This window comes from Myotis daubentonii, chromosome 2 (assembly GCF_963259705.1).
Source record: "Myotis daubentonii chromosome 2, mMyoDau2.1, whole genome shotgun sequence".
NCBI lineage: Eukaryota > Metazoa > Chordata > Mammalia > Chiroptera > Vespertilionidae > Myotis > Myotis daubentonii.
In genome coordinates, this window is record NC_081841.1 from 57,432,126 (window position 1) to 57,451,135 (window position 19,010).

The 19,010-nt window shown below is 43.1% G+C and overlaps 1 protein-coding gene across 26 annotated transcripts in view; it reads right to left on the bottom strand.

Moving 5' to 3' along the window:
- The window catches only part of R3HDM2 (R3H domain containing 2), a 189,614-nt gene that overhangs the window by 48,548 nt on the left and 122,056 nt on the right, over positions 1–19,010 (bottom strand). For all 26 annotated transcript variants that reach the window (XM_059683350.1, XM_059683348.1, XM_059683341.1 and 23 more), the window contains one exon: positions 2,028–2,227. In XM_059683350.1, the coding sequence (XP_059539333.1) occupies positions 2,028–2,192 (165 nt within the window). In that variant the 5' untranslated portion in view covers positions 2,193–2,227. Of the gene's footprint in view, positions 1–2,027; positions 2,228–19,010 lie in introns of those variants that run through there.

A 19,010-nucleotide genomic window follows, 5' to 3' on the forward strand; every position in this document is an offset into this window, starting at 1 on the left:
AAACTACATAATCTTTTCTCCCTGGAATGGAGATAAGAAACGCCCTAACCTTTGTAATAGAGATTGATAGGATTGAATCAACTGGTATAAATACAGATGTAACAAGACAGAGAGAGACAGAACTTAGAACAGAATCAAGAAGACAGAACCTACACGGAGCCTAGAGACAGAAGAACTTTGCTGGAGAGAGCATGCCGGAGGATCCTGGAGAGGGACTGGCCTCGGAGCCTAGAGACAAAGCCTAGCGGGAGAACATGGCAAGGGATCCTGGACTGAACCTGACTACAGAAATTGGCAAGAGAACCTGACTAGAACCTGGTGACTGAACCTGGCTGGAGAACCTGTACAGAACCTGGCTGGAGATCCTAAGCAGAACCTCTCTGGAGATCGAGACCAGAACTTGGCTGGAGATCCGGGCTAGAGATCCTGGCTAGGCTGCTGATCAACTGAACGCTGTCTCCGTGTCCTTCCTTCTTCGCCGACTCCGTCCACACCTTTGGGGACCCCTGGACCTGCTGGGGTTGGACCCCGGCACATAAAATAGGAGTTCAGAACACAGCTTAAAATAATCTCCTGAGAACAGAGTAACTTGGACCCAAAAGTTCATTTAATTATCATCTTCCAGGTACCATGACTGCATAATTAAACATTCTTCATATATCTTCCCTAGCGAATTAAAATTCATTATTGGTACCAGTGGAGGCTAGAAGTATAGATGAAACAGTGGCAGACTGTCTCCACAAACTCTGGAAGGATAGGCAGGAAATGACAACTCACATGCAAGATAATGGAAGGAAAAGCAGCCAGGACAGAGATCTGGCAAACTGTTAAGAGGAAAGACAGAAAAGCAAGCAGCTAGAGAACATAATATTTCAAAGCGCTGTCTAATTTTAACTCATCTCTTTATGTTGTTGCTGTTTTAATCTTTAAAGAAGACAAGGCCTAGGTGTATTGGGTTGTCAAGGGAAATTATGCTTTAAGTTTCCAGACTCTCCAAAATGTTGGTGCTACTGCTTTTTAAACTAATTTACTAGAGTTAACAGTCTATTTCCTAAGCATATAATAAATACTAGTTTCACTGCTGGGCATGAAGGAAAGGTTATATGTAATTTGGGCTAGGATAACAGAGGAAACCAGCAGTGACCACAGAAGAAGAGAAGGACTGGAACAAGTAAGCTAGATGAGACTCAGAGTCTGGGATGCCTGGGTACAGAGGAGCCCTGAAGGAAGCTCAGCTGACCATCACCTACTGCTATCATGTCTGCACTGTCATATGAATCTGGATGGAGAACATTGCAACCAAAGAGTGAAATTCATCCCACTTACATTTTCCAAGTAGCAAGTTCAGAGACTATTTCTGAACCAGAAAATGCTGACTGCTTTAACACAACCAGGATATGAATTTAACACTGTGTAAAACCAGGCAGCCCCAGTTTTAAGAGTTTCTTGTATGAGCCATATTATGACTTGTTAAATATGTGTTTGTATACAGTTTATTTTTATTTTATTATTTTTTAAAATATATTTTATTGATTTTTTACAGAGAGGAAGGGAGAATGAGAGGGATAGAGAGTTAGAAACATCGATGAGAGAGAAACATCGATTTAGCTGCTTCCTGCACACTCCCTACTGGGGATGTGCCCGCAACCAAGGTACATGCCCTTAACCGGAATCGAACCTGGGACCCTTCAGTCCTGCAGTCCATAGGCCGACGCTCTATCCACTGAGCCAAACCGGTCAGGGCTACAGTTTATTTTTTGATAGTTAAAAAATATCAAAATATAGCAAGAAGCAGTGTAACTCAGATCTAAATGGGTTAGGGCTTTCACTCTTGTCTTCTTTCGACTTCATTATGGAATCTATGGCAAAAAGGGAGGGAGATATTTCTTGAGAGCTGAAGTTGGGTTTTTAGGGAGAATCAAGTGCTCTTATAAGTGACTGGCTTCCTATAGATCCCCCAACGCCACCTATAAAGACCCTTCTGTTCAGGTATAAAGAGTGTGCATATATGCACTTCTAATCCTTACCTGTGTCTCCTGACGCAAACTGGTATCTTCACTCTCTTTCTCAATTTCTTCTTTACTTGGAGTCTTAGATATAAACTTGTTTTTGCTTACAGATTCTTCTACCAGTTTTTTTTCGGATTCTTTCATTATTTCCAGGGTCTCTTGAGTAGTGTTACTATTAGACATCTTCTTCAATAGAATACAGTAGGCTCTATGGACTCCTAAAGAAACATCAAATGCATTAAATAAGAGGTGTGTATTCATTTAACACATCACACAAGACTTGTATTGCACATACAAGTCTTCAGTTGCTTCCCTATAACCCAGAAAAAGGCCCTCTGACAAACACTATCTTTGGATCTGTTTATTTTCCTCTTTTGGTTGTTGTTTTGTTAATCCTCGCCTGAGTATATTTTTCCATTGATTTTTAGAGAGAATAGAAGGGAGAGGGAGAGACAGAGAGAAACATCGATGTGAAAGAGACACATCAATTGGTTACTTCCTGCAAGCACCCTGACTAGGGCCAGGGAACCTGCAACCAAGGTACATGCTCTTGACTGGAATCGAACCCAGGATCCTTCAGTCCGCAGGCCGACACTCTATCCAATGAGCCAAACTGGCTAGGGCTGTTTATTTTCCTTTTTAAAAAAGCTTTATTGAGGTAAAACTTTATACAATAAACTGCATATAGTTAAAATGTACAGTTTAATGAGTTACAATGGTTTCACATGCATATATTTGTGAAACCATCACCACAACCAAAATAATAAGCACATTTGTCACCCCAAACTTGGCCCCTTCTCTTTGGTAAATCCCTCCTCCCTTCCCTGCCTTTCCCAGCCAACCACTGATCTGCTGGCACTACACATTCGTCTCCATTTTCTAGAATTTTAGTCATAATTATCTGGATTCTTTTACTCAGCACAATTATTTTGAGAGTCACCAGGATTTGGTTCTAAAGTAATGTAGTATGAATCCTCTTGGCACCTATTTCCCTCCCTTGTTCCCTACAGCAATCTGCACACATTTTTAGCTTGAGCACTTCAAAGAGTTAACTCACTAGACTCTCCAGAAAGAAAAATCTATAATAATAAAAGCATAATATGCTAATTAGACCAGATGACCTTCCGGACGGAGGGAAGCCCAGGCTCCTGGGTGCCTGCCGGCGGCCAGAGAGAAGCTGGTGCCAACAGCCGGGGGAAGGAAGGCCTACTCTTTTTTTAAAAATTTAATTTAATTTAATTTTATTGTTTAAAGTATTACTAACAGTAGTATATATGTCTCCTTTTTTCCCCCATTGACCTTCCCCCGGCCTCCCCTACTCCCCAGCACATGCCCCCACCCCACCCCCAGTGTCTTGTGTCCATTGGAGGAAGGCCTACTCTTGTATGAATTTCGTGCACAGGGCCTCTAGTATATTATAAAGCTCCATTCACTAACAGAGAGGAACGATCTCCTTTCCTAAGGGAGAAATTCCACAGCTATCACAAACCACAACATTGTTACCAACTTCAAGCCTCTCCCCCATCAAAAAGCAGCAAAATAAAAAAATGGTTATAGAATCTTAATTTTTTCCTTTACCTTAAGCAAGCTGAAAAAGCAAAAAGAGTACTCTAGTTATATGTCCTTCAGAAAGTCTGGGTCTCTCCCCGGAGGAAGGGAGAATCTTTTCTTTGCTATTCACTATTTTTATTCAGTCACTAGGGGCCCGGTGCACGAAATTCATGCACTGGGTGTGTGTGTGTGGGGGGGGGGGAGTGTCCCTCAGCCCAGCCTGCCCCCTCTCACATACTGGGAGCCCTCAGGCGTTGACCCCAGCCCAGGGGCGTCAGGCCTGGGCTGGGGGCAGAACCAGTGATGGGGGGAAATGAGGGTCCCCTGCTGGGCGGGAGAGCAGGTTGGGGGCGAGTCACCCTGCCGGCCGTGCCACCGGCACTCAGGCCCCCAACCCGCTCTCCCGGGTTGAGGGCGTGAGTGCAGGCAGACGCCGCAGTCGCCCTGCCGGATCGGGTCCCGGGCGACCGCTGGCACTCACGCCCCCAACCCACTCTCACGGGTTGGCGGGGTGAGTGCGGGAGGACGCTGCAGCCACCCCGCCGGCCCCGCGTGATCGGGTCCCGGGCGACCGCCGCAGCCGCCCCACCAGCTCGCGTCCGGGTTTGCCGGCCGGATCGGGTCCTGGGCGACCACTGGCACTCACGCCGCAGCCGCCCTGCCAGCTCGCGTCCAAGTCTGCCGGCCGGATCAGGTCCCGGGCGACGGTTGCAACCGCCCTGCAGGCCCGCGTGATCGGGTCCTGGGCGACCACCGGCACTCACGCCCCCAACCCGCTCTCTGATGGCGCTTGTACCATCCTGCCTGCAATATGCAAATTAGCCGCCATCTTTTTTGGCGGTTAACTGCCATCTTAGTTGGCAGTTAATTTGCATATCTCACTGATTAGCCAATGAAAAAGGTATCGGTCGTACGCCAATTACCATTTTTCTCTTTTATTAGTACAGGATTCTACTGCATTCCACAGATACAGAGTATCTGTAGTGCAGGGGTGGCCGGCTCTTTATCACTTACTATTGCTACCTGGGAAGTCCTGTAATGAAGTCAACACAGTTTTCCAAGTATACATTTAAAAATATATTTTATTGATTTTTTACAGAGAGGAAGGAAAAGGGATAGAGAGTTAGACATTGATGAGAGAGAAACATCGATCAGCTGTCTCCTGCACACTCCCTACTGGGGATGTGCCTGCAACCAAGGTACATGCCCTTGACCGGAATTGAACCTGGGACCCTTGAATCCGCAGGCCAACGCTCTATCCACTGAGCCAAACTGGCTAGGGCCCAAGTATACATTTAGAAACAGAAGTTAATGCTCTACACAGATTCATGTTCTCAATCACTGAAGTCAAACACGCTTAGCTCTAACAATGGTTTGCAGAGGTTTCTCCTTACATGGTTAATGACTGTATTTTAATCCTGAATACTTTCCCTCCTTTAAAAATAGACTGAAAACTCTCCCAAATGTCATGTCTATTCCATGTAGCCCTAGAAATGAGCTAAACAAACAATCAGCAATGCTTTAAAAAAACCTTTCACACTAGACATTTTTTCATTTTTCAAATCAGTTTAACGGCTAAGACCCAAAGACTAAGACTCTTAAGAAGCACAGGTAAGTTCATCCTGGCATAAGATAGTCTGCAAGATCATTGCTTTGTTTACCTTGTGGCGGCTCTTGAGCAGCTGTCTAGAAACTTAGTTTGCATAGTGCTAGATAAATTCCCTTTAAAAGGCCAGAAAGTCATTCATACAATCATAGTCATACATCTGAATTTAAAGATGAGAAGTGTGGGAAGAAACTGACTACAAAAGAAAATGGCCGATGTTCTATTTTTTTTATTTTTTTTTAATTAAATCTTTATTGTTCAGATTATTACATTTGTTCCTCTTTTTCCCCCCCCCATAACTCCCCTCCTCCCAGTTCCTGCCCCACCCTCCGCCCTCACTCCCCACCCACTGTCCTCATCCATAGGTGCACGATTTTTGTCCAGTCTCTTCCCGAATCACCCACACCCCTTTCCCCCCCAAGAATAGTCAGTCCATTCCCTTTCTATGTCCCTGATTCTATTATAATCAACAGTTCATTCTGTTCATCAGATTATTTATTCACTTGATTCTTAGATTCACTTGTTGATAGATGCATATTTGTTGTTCATAATTTGTATCTTTACCTTTTTCTTCCTCTTCCTCTTCTTAAAGGATACCTTTCAGCATTTCATATAATCCTGGTTTGGTGGTGATGAACTCCTTTAGCTTTTCCTTATCTGTGAAGCTCTTTATCTGACCTTCAATTCTGAATGATAGCTTTGCTGGATAAAGTAATCTTGGTTGTAGGTTCTTGGTATTCATCACTTTGAATATTTCTTGCCACTCCCTTCTGGCCTGCAAAGTTTCTGTTGAGAAATCAGCTGACAGTCGTACGGGTATTCCCTTGTAGGTAACTGAGTTTCTTTCTCTTGCTGTTTTTAAGATTCTTTCTTTATCTTTTGCTCTTGGCATTTTAATTATGATGTGTCTTGGTGTGGTCCTCTTTGGATTCCTTTTGTTTGGGGTTCTCCGCGCTTCTTGGACCTGTAAGTCCATTTCTTTCACCAGGTGGGGGAAGTTTTCTGTCATTATTTCTTCAAATAGGTTTTCAATATCTTGCTCTCTCTCATCTTCTGGCACCCCTATAATTCTGATGTTGGTATGCTTGAAGCTGTCCCAGAGGCTCCTTACTCTATCCTCGCATTTTTGGATTCTTTTTTCATTTTGCTTTTCCGGTTGGATGTTTTTTGCTTCCTCGCATTTCAAATCATTGACTTGATTCTTGCGCTCCTCTGGTCTGCTGTCGGGCGTCTGTATAATATTCGTTATTTCAGTCCGTGTGTGCTTAATTTCTAGTTGGTTCCCCAATATAAGATCGAGGGTCTTATTAGTTTTTGTGTAGATCTCATTAAGTTTATCGGCAGCTTCTAAACAGTTCTTGAGAGACCTTAAAAGTGTGGTTCTGAACTCTATATCTTCCTTTGACAATTTTGTCCTGTTTCTTTGTCTCCGCATTTTGTTATGCTTCCTTGGTGCACCCCCTAGTGGTCTTTGTTCGCAGTCTTATAGTTAAATCTTGATTGTTGTAGCTAGTTCCAGGGAGGGTTTGACCTCCAGGCCAAGTGGCTATGAGAATCAGCTGTGTCAGCAGTGAGAGAACTTCTGTCCTCTAGGGAGGTGCTAATCTAGCCTTTGCCTGAGGCTATCCGGCAAATGCCTCTGTGCAGGGCTTGGGCGGGGCGGGTCGCACAGGATCAACAGGGTGGGCCGGAGAGAGCAGTTATGGCGGCTCTCAGTCCTGTCCCCAGGGGCTCTGCCTCTCTGAGTCCCAGCACCCGCTGCAAAGCTGGGAGAGAAAGCTGCACTGGCTCTGACCGAAGCCAGACAGTCCCGCTTCTCCCGTTTGAGTCTGGGTCCCTAAAGGCTCGCCCGGATCTGGTGCTCAGAGTCTGCGACTCCCTCCCGATTGAAAACAACAACCGCGCCCTCCGCCGCCAGCCGGCTCCGCGCACTCCGCACCTCAGAATTTGACTTCAGCACTGCGCCTCCTCTGAGTGTCTGTGTGCGTTTCTCTTTCCTCCTAGTTGTAGGACTTCCACTCAGCCAGCATTCCTGTGGTTCTGGGTGATGTCCCTTCCGTTTTTTGGTTTCACTTTTGAAGTAGTTGTTCAAAGCAGCAAACTCCGGCGTTAACCTATGCCGCCATCTTGGTTCTCCTATTTTTTAATTAATTGACTCAGTACCTAGAGACTTCTATAAAAAGAGTTATAACCTACACAGCTTTATGGATCATTGGTTGTACATAAGAACTGCATATACACATATATTTATCCACCTCCCCTCTCCATGAGTAAATCAAGCCTCCATTCTCTTCAGTTTGAAATATAGTAAAATTTGGTGCATGCCCTCTCCATATCCCTTAGCTCGAGAACATCAATAATGATCAGAATCAGAAAAGTTCTTAGATATCACCTCATGCAATCTCCCCTCATGCCCCCAAAGAAGAGCTCCTGGAAAACTCCTGGGACAGATAATTTCACTAATTCTTAAACAGTTTTAACTGTTATATACTGTAGTTGCACCCTACCACAGGCTACAAACTGCTTCAATCTTTATTCTCAATCTGCCTTAGGATCACACAAAATTAAGTTTACTTCTTTTTCACATGATAGACCAACATTTTTCTTTTTTAGGCTTAAATAGCCTCACACAGATTTCTCTGTCAAAAAGAGAAGTTGAGGGGTGGGGAGGTGGTGGAATTGGATGAAAGTGGTCAAAAGGTACAAACTTCCAGTTATAAGATAAAGAAATACTAGGTATTTAATGTACAGCATAATGACTATAGTTAACATTGTGTATGGTATATTTGAAAAGACTTAAGAGTCTAAGTATATCTTAAAAAAGTTTTCACTATAAGGAGAAAAACATTTTTTGGTAACTATATGAGGAGATGGATGTTAACTAAATGTATTGTGGTAATCATTTCACAATATATATATGTCAAGTCATTATGTGGTACACCTTAAACTTACACAGAGCTGTATGTCAATTAAATCGCAATAAAACTGGAGAGGGGGGTATAATATGGAAAAATACAAAGCAGCTGGTTGTTTCTTTTTCCAGGATGGTCCTCAATTATCAAATAGGTATATTTCTTCAAATCAGTGACAACTTTGCCACTCCTGTTCACATATGGGTCAGAAAAGGCTCAACTATCTGACTAACTTCACGATGTCCCAGCACTGTTGCTCAGCCAAAGCACTAAGGAAAAAAACCCAATCAAACAAAAAATGATTTTTCTAACAGTCATATTGGAATAGGGTCACATATTCTAACTCAAATTTTAAGAAGCCACATGGTTTCCAGGTTTCCTTCATTCATTGAGAAACAGAAAAACTTGCACTTTAGATACTTTAAGACATCCATAAAACAGACAGTGATTAATGAGCCTATTTTTAATAATTTTGAGAGTCCTCTCAACTGAGGTCACTGGCCTCTTGAAGAGCTGTGTAAAACAAAGTAATTCATACTCTGAGGAAAAATAAAGCAGCAGAGGAAAAGGGACAGTAGCACATTATACTGGCTGACTACTTAAATCTCCTCTTTCTTCTACACTCAATCTATCCCAGACTTTCTTCTGGTGTCTGCCTTCCTCTAAGGACACATGATCAGGGAAGATGATCACATTCCTGAGACCTAGGAGGAAGATTTTAATTAGCTGGACCAATTGTGGTAATTCCTTTTCCTTTTTCCTGTTTTGGGAAGGGACAAATGACTCATCAACACTAAGACATGAGAGGATTTTGTTGGGTGGGTGCCTTCAAAGAACAGCTTCCTACTGTATTTTTTTTTTTTTTTTAAAAAGGTCACTATAAAAAAAAGGTAGTTATCTTCTGTTGAAGGTTGTCTTATACGCAGATGATGCCTGGACTATGGCAGCATCCTACCAACACATGGAAGATGGTAGAGCAGAGAGAATAAGTCTGGATCCTTGATGCTGTGGTGCAGAACAGACATTGAATTAGTCAATCTGGACCCCGCCTACCCCCCCAGCTCTGTACTTCTTGATGTGTGAGGTCACAAATCCTCTTATCATTTAAGCTATTTTGAGTTGAGTTTACTGTTCCTTCTAGCTAAAAGCACCTGAGATAGTCAGAAAGGGTATGTTAAGCCCTGGCTGGTGTGGCTTGATTGATTGGAATGTCCTCCTGTACACTGAAAAGGTTTTGGGTCCAATTCCCACTCAGGGCACATATCTAAGTTGTGGGTTTGATCCCCAGTTGGGGTGCATATGAGAGGTAACCAATTGATACTTTTCTGTCGTATCAATGTTTCTCTCTCTAAAAAAATGAATAAACATCTCCAGGTGAGGATTAAAAAAAGAGGGAGAAGGGAGTATCTGGACCAGACAGAGAAACCTAGCTCCACACATAGAAATGACTGACAGGGACAGAGATAATAATAATCAGCTAAAAATTTTGGAAATGTTTACAGGCACTATTCTAAGGTGCTTTATGTATCTCATTTAATCTTACAACAATCCTATGAGATAAATATTATTATCATCACTATTTTACAGATAAATAAACTGAGTCACAGAGAAGTTAAATAATTTGCTAAGTGGCATACAACTGGTACACGGAACAAGTAGAACTCAAAGTCAGGAAATACAGCTCTAGTGCTTGCTTTCTTAACCTTTAGGCTATACTGCTTCTAACTAAGGCCAGGCAAGAAAATGAAAAGTCTATCAAAGATACAAAGGAGCCCTATCTGGTTTGGCTCAGTGGATAGAGCATCGGCCTGCGGACTGAAGGGTTTAGGTTTCATTTCGGTCAAGGGCATGTGCTTGGTTGCAGGCTTGATCCCCAGTAGGGGGCGTGCAGGAGGCAGCTGGTCAATGATTCTCTCTCATCATTGATGTTTCTTTCTCTCTCTCTCCCTCTCATTTCCTCTCTAAAATCAATAAAAAAATAATTTTTAAAAAGATACAAAGGAATCATGGAATCTCATAATTGCAAGGGGACTGAGCTCCCTCCTCCTGCATCGACAGTCCTCCACAGTTAGGTTCCTGAATCATCAGAAACTCTGAAAAATGGTTGCGCTGACCCTGCTTGTATATACCTCTAGTGAAGGGAAAGTCTTTACCTCTAGATACAAACCTGTGTGTGTGTGTGTGTGTGTGTGTGTGTGTGTGTGTGTGTGTATTATAAAGGCAAAACTCATCTTCCTAATCTCACTTCCATGTCAGCCTCTTACAGAGGCAACTTTATCTTCATTTTCTAAACATTCCCAGCTTCTTAAATCAGGTCTTCATATCACATGGTCTTGAGTCTCCCCACCATTTTACTTGTAGGGTATAAGAGGCTGTCCTCAAGCTAACAAAGGCAAATAATGAGGGGTCAGAATGTTACTATTCTAGAGTCAAGATTCATCAGAAGATACACTGAGCTCAAAACAGAATTTCTTGAGCTCTTTCATCCTCCAAAATAACCTTTAACTATAGTCACTTCCAGTCCTATAATCCTATGCAGAAGGCTCTCCTTACTTTTAGGGCATAAGGATTCCTGGAAACAAATTTTTCTGGGCCAAACAAAAGCAAAAGATGCAGCTCAGGGACAAGACAATTAATTCACCTAAAAATAAAAAAGCCTTAAAAATAAAAAGTGAGACTAAAGCCAGTAGAAAAGGTTTAAAAGGCAGAGAAGTAATTTTCACTCTTCATGCTTTAGTATAGAGAGGAAACTGAGGCTTGGAAGGTTTTTTGGTGGGAGAAGAAAGGAACTATTTCATATGCAACTTGACCAGAACAAAGCAAAGACATTAAATTCCCACGAGAGCCTAGATTTGTGCTTCCCTACAACCTATTTGTGCACACTGTACATTTCATCCAGGCAAACAGCACAATTTTAAGGCAGAATGTCTCCTGAGGACACTGAGTGGGCTCAAAGATACACAGAGAGGGCTGTCAGAAGTGGGGGGCAAGGAGAGGGAGTGAGGAAATAAGATGATACAGGGGATGATGACTGGGAGCCAAGATTTAGCAATTTTCAGAGAGAATACTGCATATTCCCCATAAATTTTTTGACTGCCACGGTAAGTACCTGCCAGAGCACAGTGATATTATATATCCTTCCATCAACTCTATAAACAACTTTCTAGGCATTGGGCCAAAAAGAATACATTATATAGGGACACTGAGAAACAGAAGGGCAGTTTCATTTTCTTTCTTTCAATCCATGGCCAAATAGAATGCAAGCACAAAGACAGTATCTAGAGGCTAAAAATGCTGACATACTCTATGGCAAAATACCTGTAAACTTTCCAGTCCTTTACTAATTTGTATATCAAGACTAAATTACTCCTGCCCAGCGGTGTGGCTCAATGGTTGCACTTCAACTCATGAACCAGGAGGTCACGGTAGATTTCAGTCAGGGCACATGCCCAGGTTATGGGGGTGTGCAGGAGGTAGCCAAAAGGTGATTCTCTCTCATCACTAATGTTGTCATCTCTCTCCCTCTCCCTTTCTTTCTCTGAAATCAATTAAAAATAATATTTTTAAAAAGAGTAAATTACTCCAAATTGATACCCATATTTTATGTTTATTTTTTAAATATATTTTATTGGTTTTTTACAGAGAGGAAGGGAGAGGGATAGAAAGTTAGAAACATCGATGAGAACACACTCAGGGGGCAGACTCAGTGAGCACCAAAGCCCCATTGAAGCAAGTCTTGCTCCGGAGGGGTGTCTCCAGCACAGAAGTTCTCACACTGCAGACACAGCTGATTCTCACAGCCAATTGGCCTGGAGGTCAATCCCTCCCAGTGTTACCGACAACAATCAAGGCTTAACTACAACAAGACTGTGCACAAACAGTCTTGGGGGGAAAAAGACCACAAGGGGGTACACCAAGAGTGTCCACCTCCGGTAATTGGGGAGGCTGAGCCACTGGGCCCTCGAGGACACTCAGCACAGAAAACCACTCTATCAACACAGGGAAGCATAAAAAATACAGAGACAAAGAAATAGGACACAAATGACAGAAATGGAGGAAAGCAAACTACTGGATATACAGTTCAAAACCACACTTTTAAGGTTTTTCAAGAACTTTCTAGAAGCCACTGATAAATTTAGTAAGACCCTCAAAAAGACTGGTGAGACTGCCGATAAATGTAGTGAGATCCTCAAGAAATCTAGTCAGACCCTCGAGGTTATGATAAAGGACCAACTGGAAATTCAGCATACACTGACTGAAATAAAGAATATTATACAGACTCCCAACAGCAGACTAGAGGATTGCAAGAATCAAGTCAACGATTTGAAATATGAAGAAGCAAAAAACACCCAACCAGAAAAGCAAAATGAAAAAAGAATCCAAAAATACGAAGATAGTGTAAGGAGCCTCTGGGACAGCTTCAAGCATACCAACATCCAAATTATAGGGGTGCCAGAAAAAGAGAGAGAGCAAGATATTGAAAACCTATTTGAAGAAATAATGACAGAAAACTTCCCCTACCTGGTGAAAGAAATAGACTTACAAGTCCAGGATGCGCAGAGAACCCCAAACAAAAGGAATCCAAAGAGGACCACACCAAGACACATCATAATTAAAATGCCAAGAGCAAAAGACAAAGAGAGAATCTTAAAAGCAGCAAGAGAAAGACAGTCAGTTACCTACAAGGGAGTACCCATAAGACTGTCAGCTGCTTTCTCAACAGAAACTTTGCAGGCCAGAAGGGAGTGGCAAGAAATATTCAAAGTGATGAATAGTAAGAACCTACAACCAAGATTACTTTATCCAGCAAAGCTATCATTCAGAATTGAAGGTCAGATAAAGAGCTTCACAGATAAGAAAAAGCTAAAGAGTTCATCACCACCAAACCAGGATTATATGAAATGCTGAAAGGTATCCTTTAAGAAGAGGAAGAAGAAGAAAAAGGTAAAGATACAAATTATGAACAACAAATAACACATCTATCAACAAGTGAATCTAAAAATCAAGTGAATAAATTATCTGATGAACAGAATGAACTGGTGATTGTAACAGAATCAGGGGCATAGAAAGGGAATGGACTGACTATTCTTGGGGGGGAAAGGGGTGTGGGGAATGCGGGAATAGACTGGACAAAAATCGTGCACCTGCGGATGAGGACAGTGGGTGGGGAGTGAGGGTGGAGGGTGGGGTGGGAACTCGGTGGTGGGGAGTTATGAGGGGGGAAAAGAGGAACAAATGTAATAATCTGAACAATAAAGATTTAATTAAAAAAAAAAGAAGAGTATATAGATGCAGGCTATGTGCTGAAAATTAGAACAACATCCCTCATGTATCTTTTATATTAATAAAAGAAGTTGATACCATGTTAAAAAAAAAAAAGAAAAGAAACATTGATGAGAGAGAAACATAGATCAGCTGCCTCCTGCACACTCCCTACTGGGATGTGCCCGCAACCAAGGTACATGCCCTTGACCGGAATTGAACCTGGGACCCTTGAGTCCGCAGGCTGATGCTCTATCCACTGAGCCAAACCGGTTAGGGCGATACCCATATTTTAAAAATTGTTTAAAATCTAGGGGCTCAAGAGAATGACTACACCAATTGTGGCATATTCAATATAGAATACTACTCAGCAATAAAAAAGGAATTAACTTTTGTGTTTGCCTTCCTCTGAGGACCCAGGATCAGAGAAGGTGACCCAATCCCTGAGCCCAGGAGATGGATCTTAATTAGCTAGACAAATGATGGTAATTCTATTTCCTTTTTGTTACAGGCTTGGGAAGGAACAAATGATCAAATCATCATCAGTGAGACATGAGGGGACTTTGCTGGGTATATACTGACATACACAAAAACATGACTGATCTCAAAACTATTATCCTATCTAATAAAAGAGAAACATGGTAATTAGCGTACAACCGCTACCCTTCCCATTGGCTAATCAGGGTAATATGCAAATTAACTGCCAGCAAAGATGGCGGCCGGCAGCCAGGCAGCTTAAAGCGAACATGAGGCTTGCTTGCTTCAGTGACGGAGGACTCCAATGTTCCCCGCCTGCTGCTGCCGGCCTCTGAGCTGCAACTCTAAGCAACTATGTTACAAATATAGAAGCTAAACAAACCCCCAGAAACCTGCTTTAGTCCGTCGGGCTTCAGCCAGCAGGATCCCAACATTGTTTCAAATACAGAAGGTAAACAAAGGCATGAAACCTGCTTTCAGCAGCGGAGGCCTAAGAGCTGGAGCCAAGCCTCAAAGCTAAAGCTGGCCCAGAATAAAAAAAAAAGAAAAAAAGGAGCGGTTGGGAGCTTCAGTCACCCGCCAGCCTGAAAACAGCCCTCAGCCCCTCATCCAGACTGGCCAAGCACCCCAGTGGGGAACCCCACCCTGAAGGGTGTGTGACCAGCTGCAAACAGCCATCATCCCCTCACCCAGACTGGCCAGGCACCCCAGTGGGGACCCCCACCCTGATCCAGGACACCCTTCCGGCAAACCAGCCGGCCCCCACCCGTGCACCAGGCCTCTATCCTATATAGTAAAAGGGTAATATGCCTCCCAGCACCGGGATCAGCGGAGCCGAGAGGCCTCCCGGCACCGGGATCAGTGTGACAGGGGGCAGCGCCCAAACCCCCTGATCGCCCTGCGGCTCTGTGTGTGACAGGGGGCGGGGCCACAACCTCCCTATCCGCCCTGCTCTGTTCGTAACAGGGGAAGGCACCCCAACCCCCTGATCAGCCCTGCTCTATGCCTGATGGGGGGAGCTCCCCAACCCCCTGATCGCCCTGCGGCTCTGTGTGTGACAGGGTGCGGCGCCCCAACCCCCTGATCAGCCCTGCCTTGAGTGTGACAGGGGGCAGCGCCCCAACCCCCTGATGGGCCCTGCTCTGTGCGTGACAGGGGGTGGCGCCGCAACCTCCCCATCGACCCTGCCTTGAGTGTGACAGGGGGCAGCGCCCCAACCCCCTGATGGGCCCTGCTCTGTGTGTGACGGGGTGGTGCCGCAACCTCCCCATCGACCCTGCCTTGAGTGTGACAGGGGGCAGTGCCCCAACCCCCCAATCGGCCCTACCCTGAGCGTGCCCGAGGGTGGCATCACAACCTCCCGATCCGCCCTGCTCTGTGCATGACAGGGGGCGGTGCCCTGCTCTGAGCCTGATCAGGGGCTGCACCTAGGGATTGGGCCTGCCCTCTGCCACCCGGGAGCAGGCCTAAGCTGTTGGGGTCCAACCCCAGCAGGTCCAGGGGTCCCCAAAGGTGTGGACGGAGTCGGCGAAGAAGGAATGACACGGAGATAGCGTTCAGTTGATCAGCAGCCTAGCCAGGATCTCTAGCCAAGTTCTGGTCAGGATCTCCAGCGAAGTTCTGGTTAGGATCTCCAGCCAGGTTCTGTGTCCATATTCTCTTGCTAGGTTCTCCAGGTTCTCCAGCCAGGTTCTGTCCAGGTTCTCCAGGCAGGTTCTGTCCAGGTTCTCCAGCCAGGTTCAGTCACCAGGTTCTAGTCAGGTTCTCTTGCCAATTTCTGTAGTCAGGTTCAGTCCAGGATCTTTTGCCATGTTCTCTCCAGCGAAGTTCTTCTGTCTGTAGGTTCTGTGTAGGTTCTGTCTTCTTGGCTCTCTTCTAAGTTCTGTCTTATAAGTTCTGTGTAGGTTCTGTGCCTAGGTTCTAAGTGTAGGTTCTGTGTTCTGAGTTCTGACTTCTAAGTTCTGTCTCCTGCTGTCTTGTTGCATCTGTATTTATACCAGTTGATTCCAATCCTATCAATCTCTATTCCAAAGGTTAGGGCGTTTCTTATCTCCATTCCAGGGAGTAAAGATTATGTAGCTTAAGCATGATTGTTCCTAGTTAAAATGATTAATTACCCGCCTGGCACTTAGTTAAGAGGTTTTATTCCCTCCCTAACTTCAGGGGAAAATCCCTACTTGGGGATTCAACCTTTCTCAGAGAGGTGACCTTGGTTAAAACACATAGTGCCAAGAAGGTGAGCAAACATATTAAGAACCGTATGCCATATATGCCAGGTCCCTTGAAACAGCAAGGATGGACCAGCTCCCGGCACTAAGCCAGCACGGCGTTATCTCCCGAAGGGTCCCAGACTGTGAGAGGGCACAGGCCAGGCTGAGGGACCCCCCCCCCCCGCGAGTGCACAAATTTTTGTGCACCGGGCCTCTAGTGTTAAATAAAAGAAAGAGGATCTCCCTCCAAAAAATACATACAACATAAGCCCGTTTATATGAAATTCAAGAACAGGCAAAACTACCTTATAATGATTTATACCAGAAAGTGGTTGATTCGGGTTTGGGGAATAAAGTATTGATTGTAAAGAGACATAAGGAATCCTTCAGGATTGCTGGAAATATCTATCTTGTTTGGTGTAGTGGTTACATGGGGGTATACTACAATTGTCAAAACTTAACCGAATGCTTAAGATTGTTATTTAAACACACACACACACACACCAGCCACAGGGGGAAATGCCCTTAGGGCATTTTTTCCCAGGGGGCGGGGGGAACATCCATAATGTTAAAATACCAGGTTAAAAACGAAACTGTAGGTGCTTATGCATGGCAAGCTTATTCTTATACTCTTTGATATTAGAGTTAGGAGTTTTAAAAAAAGGCACTAATGTTTTTTAGCAAGATTATAAACCTGGGTCTTTATGCACTTCAACTCATATCCCCCATGTGTAGTTATATAACTTTCCCAAGGTCACACCACTACTAAGACAACAGAATTCTGGTACTGATTCTAAAGTTTACATTCTTTCTATGACATTGGTTAATACGATTATATAGGTTTCAAATGTACACTTCTGATACCTGATCTGTATATTGCATTGTGTGCCCATTACCCAAAGTCAAATTATCTTCCGTCACCATATATTTGACCTGATTACCCTTTACTACCCTCCAACTCCCTTCCCTCTGCTAACCACCGTACTGTTGTCTATGTCTATGACTTTTTGTTTGTTTGTTTTTCTTGTTTACTGGTATTCATTTGTTCTATCAGTTTTATATCCCACATATGAATGAAATCATATGGTTCTTAACTTTTTCTGTCTGCCTTATTTTGCTTAGCATGATATGCTCAAGATCCATCCATTTTGTCCCAAATGGCAGTATTTTTTTTCTTTTCTTTTCTTTTCTTTTCTTTTCTTTTCTTATAGTATACCATTGTACATATGTACATCTTTATCCAATCATCTATCAAAGGACACTTTGGTTGTTTCCATGTTCTGGCCACCGTGAATAATGCTACATGAACACAATGGTGCATATATCTTTGCAAATAAATGTTTTCAAATATTTCAGGTAGATAACCCAGAAAAGGGGTTGCTGGGTCATATGGTAACTCTATTCTTAATTTTTCCTCCATATTGTCTTCCATAGTGGCTGTACCAGTTTACATCCCCACCAGCAGTAAATAAAGGTTCCTTTTTCTCTATAACCTCTCCAACACTTGTTATTACTTGTCTTGTTGATAACAGCCATTCTAACAGGTATGAGGTGGTATCGCATTGATTATTGTTTCTAACATTATTTAATCCTCACAAAACTCTTCGTTTGGGCTTTTTCTTTCCTTTTTTTTTTTTTTCAGATAAAGACCCCAAAGCTTTGGATGAATTAAACAACTTTTCCAATACAAGAAGGGCAAGGGCAGTATTCCACCTGCTGTGTCTGATCCCAAAGCCAAAGCTTTAGGTGTCCCAAAATGGACATTCAGGAGCACTCTGTGGTGTGAAATGTGGGATGGAAGGCCTTTCTTTAGAGAGTGAGTGTCAATAGGGGACATATTTGGAGGTTTAAAAATTAGGTTTGTAAACTCTTCCATCTTTCCACTCAATCTTTATGACTAAATTTTTTACAGTTTATATAGAGTATCTTATTTGATCTTCTCAAGTTGTAAAATATTATCTCCATTTTATAAATGAAATACTAACATTCAGAAATATTAGGTGAATTGTTCAAGGCCATACAGTATATATAAAAAGCCAAAATTCAAACTCAGATCTTCTTGATTCCAAATTCCATGTTCTTCCCACCACAATGCTCGAAGTATAAAAAACAAAACAGTGTAACTGCATGCCTGAAGAGATAACTGGCTTACTAGCTCTTGGGAGAAGGACAGGAAAGAAGGCCCTACTGAGCTATAAATGAGATATATTGGGTCTTCTCTTCAAAGACAGAAAGTATAATATGGAGGAATAAAGTTTAAAGTACTTATGGAACATGTAAAGCTATAATTAAGTAATATTCACCAAGTAGAAGTCAACTATCATAGGTTTTACTAGTACCAACCCAATAAAATAATAACAATTGTGCCACTTTTCTAAATCAGGGAAGCATGAGAAAAATCATTCTGTTCAAAAGAATTCACTGGTGTGGTAAGGAAGGCCATAGGAGTTGGCTGATGCAGAGAAATTTCTTAGAAAAGTAAAAAGAGAAACAAGATTAAAATGATCTAGACATGGCTCGGCCGGTATGGTTCAGTTGGCTGGAGCGTCATCCCATGCACCAAAGGGTCTCGGGTTCTATTATTGGTTAGGACACATATCCAGGTTGTGGGTTTGATCTCTGGTCTGGGCGCATACTGGAGGCAACCGAATGATGTTTCCCTCTTGCATCAATGTTTCTCTCTCTCTCAAAAGAAAAATGTTGTAGACATGTACCCTCTTTCTTTGCTCAATATCTGTCATGGCTATATCTGTTCTGAAATGAGAACTACTGGTGATTAGCTCAATCAATTGAAGTGTTAGTTTCTATTGGCTTCTCTACATTCTTAGCCCAAAATGCCTATTTTACTTCCTTGAGTGAAACAGAACAAATCAAATTTCCTCTTTTTTAAACAAAGAGCAGCAGTGAGGCTTTTCCCTCTGCTGCTTCCATTTCCTTTAACTTTATCATAGTAATGCCACTATGTAGAAAACATCACAGACTC